We start from the raw sequence: 5,794 nt of genomic DNA, 5'->3' as shown, positions 1-5,794 counted from the left end.
TTTTTTTGTCGCATGATTCTGAAACTTTGTCTTGTGTTTTTAAGTCAACTCCTTGTACCGTAGCATAAGGGTTATGAATAATCTCTGTAGGTGATTGTTTATAGCCAAGCACTCTTCTGTGCACGATCTAGAACCACGTTTTCTGCTTGATGTATAATCAGTTGCATGCTATAGGCTTTGCAGTTCATTCGAAGTTTTCAATTATTACTATCGTCATTGAATTGAGTAGAATGTGAAGTACAAGCAAATATGGAGGATTTGCGAATAATGGGGACACAGTGACACAAATTCTTAGGATCAATAATTTGTTGTGTAAAATTGACAGAGGCGAGACTTGAGTTATCGACAAACTTATATATCTAGTGTAGTCTATAAAAACCAAACAGTTTGTCCAGCCCGCTGTGAGGTCAGTTTCTTTAGAGTTGGAGCGAATAGAAGAATTACAAATTCAGTCAATTCCTGTTTTTGAACCAGTGGCCATAAGTAGGCATAGTGAAATTCACACCGAATTCGAGGTTTATGCTGATATAGTTTTCCCGAAAGTTATATTGTTGGGTGAGAGAAAGAAAGAGGGGAGGCGTAGGGGTTCTTTTGAATGCACCTGAAGACATTTCGTATGTTCTCAAATATGGAATAATGCAGAAGAAGCAGTGGTACAATGTCAGTTAGCTTCAAGCTTGGTGATTTTCATGCGACTTGTATGACAAGAGATGAATGCAAGATCCACCAATGAAAAGGAGAAAAAAAGAGAACAACATAAACATGAAGGTAGAACCTTTTGGGGAGGGTTGGAATATTTAGGCATGTTTTCTGTTGCCAAATAATAGTTTCTGTAAAAACTTAAATATGATGTTACTCATTTAAGAAATCTTTGTTGGATTCTTGGCTCTGCAAAGCTTGAAGTCTAACTTTTTTCTTTTAATATCCTTTTATTTTTTCGTTCGAAGTCATGGTAGCTGGTATTTACCTAGTATTTCAATTTGGTTTGCTTGTAAGAAGGGCCTGTGATCTGTGTTTAACTTGTAAATTTTGATAACGGTGTATCATGCGACTTGCAATTATGCTAAGGATTAATAATGGCCGAATAACATTGTTAAATAGCGATTTCCTGCCAGCATGTCAATCTACTGCCTCATAGAAGATTCAAATTGGGTGACAATGCTGGAGGATTGAGTCGATAGAGAGGTAGACGAGTAGCTAATTTCATATGCCAAGTATCTCAATGGGGCAGATGGTTATGAAATCAATATTTAAATGTTTTTTTTATCCTTCGCTTTTTATGCTTCCTTTTCCTCCTCTTCATTCATTCTCTGATACTTATTTTTTAGTGTGTTGGTTCGGAAATCAAAAGTCAGTGTTAACTCTTAAAAGGTAGGCCATGTTTGTGTGATATGAGGTTTTAAGAGAAAATGAAACCCTTAACCCTATGAAACCCCATACCCCATCTTGGCCAACTCGATACAGTAATCTTTTAGGCAGGGACGGGTATGGGAAACATGCAGGTATATTGTCTAGAGTTCCTCATCTCTACTCTTCGAATCTTCTGAACTAGCTAGAACCCCATCGACCCATGTTTGAATATATTTTTGAAGAGGCCTTTTAGTTCTGGTCATTCATGGGCTATTTTTCCCTATTCAATGCCACAGAGTATAATCTGCTCTTTCGGCCATTGGTTAGGGACCCTTCATCCGTGTATTTTTTCCAGGAAAATAAATAGAGTCTAAAGGAATAGATCATCTGGGAAGGGGTCCCCAAGGGTGATAGGACCTGAGACATTGTGGGCAGGGTGGCAAAAGCCAGCAAGACAGAGTTCCTATCTTTGAATGGTCAGGGTGTCTTCACGCCCATTCCCCAATACCCTGTCTTCGGTGTTAACCTGTCTCATGACTGGCCGCTCACCCGCCCTCGCTCCACAGAGCTTTTGTTTGTCGCAGAAGACAGTCTTGAGGTAAGTTTCGTAGACACAACTAACAAACTCTACTTGGAAGAAAAAGAAAAGATAGAATTGGAAGGACGGGAGGGAGGAAAGGAATATATGTCTTCTATTGTCCTCCAACAACAGCTCCCTCCCAAAGATAAACTCTATTTGCCACAAATGCCCTTCTGCGAATCCCATCTTCGTCACTCGTTCCTCTCCCTCTATCTCCAACCTTCATGGGCCTTTTTGGGTTCTTACATTCAAGGACCCCGCGGAAAGAGAGCCACACCAAGGTACGCAGAGCCACGTTTCATTCTCTCTCTATATTCTCAAATCTTCTTTTCCTACCCCTATTAGGTGAGCTTTTACTTTGCAGTTTTGTTTGGTCTTGGAATCGTGGTTTTGGAAAAGAAATCAAGAAGGGTTTCAGTGGGTTCTCATCAATCATCAATCTTGACCTTTATATCTCTAAAAGTCCCAATTAGAATATGAAATAAAAAAAAAGGGACTGTTGATGGGCATTAGATATTCAATTATTTTGTCAAGTTGATTTGACATGTAAGCATACTTTTACTTATTTTTTTGTTTATTTATTTATTTATTTTTATCAATTTTATTAATTGTGGCTCACCGGACCACGTTTGCATAATTGCATGATTGTGGGGGTGAGATCAGTGCCTTAACACACTACTAAGTTAAGGGAAATAATAAAAGTGAAATTCAACCTTAGTATTGAAATTTGAAACACCCACCCCCCCACAAAAAAAAAAAATAAAGTAATACTTATTGCAACTAAAGTTCGTCTAAAGTGGTTTTAAACGTGGCGGTGATTATGATGTTCTTTATCTTTTGTCGTGAAGAAATGTAAGAACAATCTCAATCATGGACACATTGGAGTTTTATGTCGTTTTGGAGATAGATGGGCTACTTTATCATTATTTTTGTACTCGTTACACTGTTTCCCCAACCCACAAATACAAAGAAAAATAAAAAGAGGAAGATTTAAATGCCCCATCTCATTGCTTAATTACCAAGGTACATGAGGTAATAATCTTATTGAAATCATTCGAGGACCAATTACAAACTGCCAACTAAACGTGGGAAAAGCATTTTTATTGAGATATTTTGGAACCCTTAGGCCCTTGGGTCTCAAATTTGACAACTGGGATTTGGACACAAATCATATAGAAAAAAGAGTTTGAGTGACAGAAGCAAGGTTCTAATAGTCTACCATGGCTTTTCTAGTTTTCTTACTGAAATCTAATCATATGAGAATGAACCACCAGCTTGTTTTCACACACAAATCCACCAGCTTGTTTTCACACACAAATCCATCAACTTTTTCAGATTGTTCAAAAAAGTAACTTATAAATTGATGTGATTTGATGTAATACGTTAAATTATAAAGTTACTTTTATTAAAAAGTAGATCTAACGAATCTAACAAAATTACATCAGTTTGCAAGTTTATTTTTATGTAATCTCTTTGTATATGCCGTAGTTCTCAAAGACAAAATACAACTATTTCAGGTTGAGATTTTGGCAAAGTTCTAAAACTTTGTCACCGATTACCAGCCAGCCAGCCAAAATACATGCAAATAAAGGAAGTGATTATTACCAAGCAATGGTTTTAAGTTTCATTTATGGATATACCTGCAGCAGGGTAGATAAGAAGAAAAAACTGCAACCCAAGGAAGCAAAATATTGCGAGATTCACATTCAGTCTAGCTCTATAACACTTTGTACATCAGAACAAACTACAATTAAAGTTGAGTTTCCTATCCCCTCCCTCACATTCCCCAATAAATTTCTGCCTAACTTTCTCTCTCTCTCTTATAATGTAAAAAAATCAGACCACCAATCTTATAAAGCATTGCAAACTTCAAAACCCATCTCACCCTCTCAATCATCTGCACAAAAAATTAAGTTTTTGTTGTTTGCAAGATTAATGTGCAATTCATTACGAGAAATCATATATTACATATGTATCCTTGAACTCATTCTAATTAATAATTATTAAGAAGAAGAAGAAGAAATATATATATATATATATATTTATCATTGTGGAATCTATTTTCAATAATGAATTCGATAGGTCACTTGCAAATAATTTTTGTTCTAAATATTTATAGTAACTGTTCAATCTATGAACATATATAAAAAGTAGAGTAATGTTGTGGGAGATTATTAGCAATGTAGCTCAGCCTCCATGCTTACCGCCTCGTTTCTTCATCACCGATTTAACAAACAGGAAACAAACTATAATGAAGCCAAAAGCTGCCAAACCTCCTACTGCAAGAGCCACTGTCCTCTGTGTGTGTCGTTGCTCCTCGTTCCCTATACAAATGAAACATACCATTCACAGGTATCAAAAAACAAACTTTTACCCCTTAAGTTCCCACAGGAGAAGAGCCACCTAGCTAAACCTCTCTCTCTCTCTCTCCCCCCAAGTATAAACTGTTTTTTAGTATCTGTCCATGTATGAGGGGGAGAAAAGTAAAACACTTGCTGTCATTCAACAAATTAAGGAGATGAAACTTGCATATGTAGAGTTGATTAAGTTTACCTGATGATGAAGATATGCTGGGGACGCCATTTGGGTAATAGCTGTAGCTGACATAGCACTTTTGGAGATACACTTGCCCAGAGATGGAATCATCACAATCAGCTTTGGCCCTCTCCACTGCACTGCTCACACAATCCCCACAATCATCACTGCCCAAATTGCCCTCACACTGCCCCAACACATACACCGATTCATAGCTCCCTGTGTAAAACAGACCCCCAGCGCCAGCACCAGTCTTAACCCCACTCTCCACCATATCAAAAGCCGTGTTCCTCTTTTGATCAAACCCAGCTTTACTTGCTCGAGTTGATCCACACACCTTGTACAGCAATTCAGTGTCAGAAACTTGTTTGAACCCAGCAACCTCATACCGCACATAACACCCGTTGAGTTGAATTCTAGCTGCTACAGCTTTGCCACAGCGCTTGTCTGCCGTATCTGATATCTTGCTCACGCAGTTGAAGCACTCGGGGAGCGTGAGGTCCCCTCTGCATTGGTAAAGACCCATGATGCTATTTTGATCTTCACCTGAGGTGGTAGAGGAGAAAGTCTTCTGTGAAGACAGTGAAACCAAAGAAGACAAAAGGGTCTTGAGGTTTTGTGAGTAAATCCCAGTTGAGTCCTGGAACTTTTGCTCTGCACAGCCCTTGAAGACCAAGTTTGTGTAGTCTGCTGCACTTTCAGCACAGACAAAGAACGAGGAAAGCATAGAAATAGAAAATAGAGAGAAGAGTGTTCTAGGCAAACCCATTTGGAAAGTTGTGAAATTTTTGTTTCTACGCCATGGACGGTTTTGGGGAAGGTGTTGGGAGCTTGTTGTGATGAACGGGTGTCGAGTTTTTGAGTATTTCTATATAGTGTGTTGGGGAGTGGGCTGGCTGGTGTTCTCGGTGGGGGTTGGGAGCTTTTTGGGCAAGTTCTTTTGGTCTTTCTGCCTCTATAAGTTTTGATTTCTTCACCTCAAACGATTGTATCAAATATCAATAATTGTACTAAAGTCAGATTATTATGGTGCCATGGCAAATAAGAATAGGGCTATCCATAATTATCCAAATAATAAACCATGTAGGTCAAAAGACATGGAAACATTTCCCTAAAAACTGTAGGGGCTGGGGATCCCTATACTAAAAAGCATAAATAATGTAAAGTACTTATTGCCCTGAATTTACTCCATAAGAATGCATTGACCATCACAATTAGTTCTTTTGGACAAATGATGAATAAGATTCACAAAAAAATATTATTAAATAGATAGTTTCTATTTATATCTAGTTTATTTTTAGATATGAGATGAGTTGAAATTAAAATTAA

General features: G+C 37.8%; 1 protein-coding gene across 1 annotated transcript; it reads right to left on the bottom strand.

Annotated features, from left to right (window-relative positions):
* Positions 1–3,967: 3,967 nt before the first annotated feature.
* LOC108995903 (plasmodesmata-located protein 1) lies at positions 3,968–5,460 on the bottom strand. Its single transcript, XM_018971572.2, has 2 exons — positions 4,484–5,460; positions 3,968–4,254 (listed from the first exon to the last, which is right to left on the bottom strand). Exons 1-2 carry the CDS (start codon positions 5,232–5,234, stop codon positions 4,118–4,120), a joined length of 888 nt encoding a protein of 295 aa, XP_018827117.1. The 5' UTR covers positions 5,235–5,460; the 3' UTR covers positions 3,968–4,117.
* Positions 5,461–5,794: the final 334 nt, after the last annotated feature.

The sequence above is a fragment of the Juglans regia genome, chromosome 1 (assembly GCF_001411555.2).
Source record: "Juglans regia cultivar Chandler chromosome 1, Walnut 2.0, whole genome shotgun sequence".
Lineage (NCBI taxonomy): Eukaryota > Viridiplantae > Streptophyta > Magnoliopsida > Fagales > Juglandaceae > Juglans > Juglans regia.
Note: the sequence above shows the minus strand (reverse complement) of the source record. Positions and strands in the feature narration are given on the sequence as shown.

Bases quoted from the DNA above. Each gene is read 5' to 3' on its own strand.
- LOC108995903 (XM_018971572.2), bottom strand. From the start codon at position 5,234: ATGGGTTTGCCTAGAACACTCTTCTCTCTATTTTCTATTTCTATGCTT. The intron at 4,255-4,483 runs GTAAACTTAATC...TCATTTGTATAG, and splicing joins CAGCATATCTTCATCATCAG to GGAACGAGGAGCAACGACAC.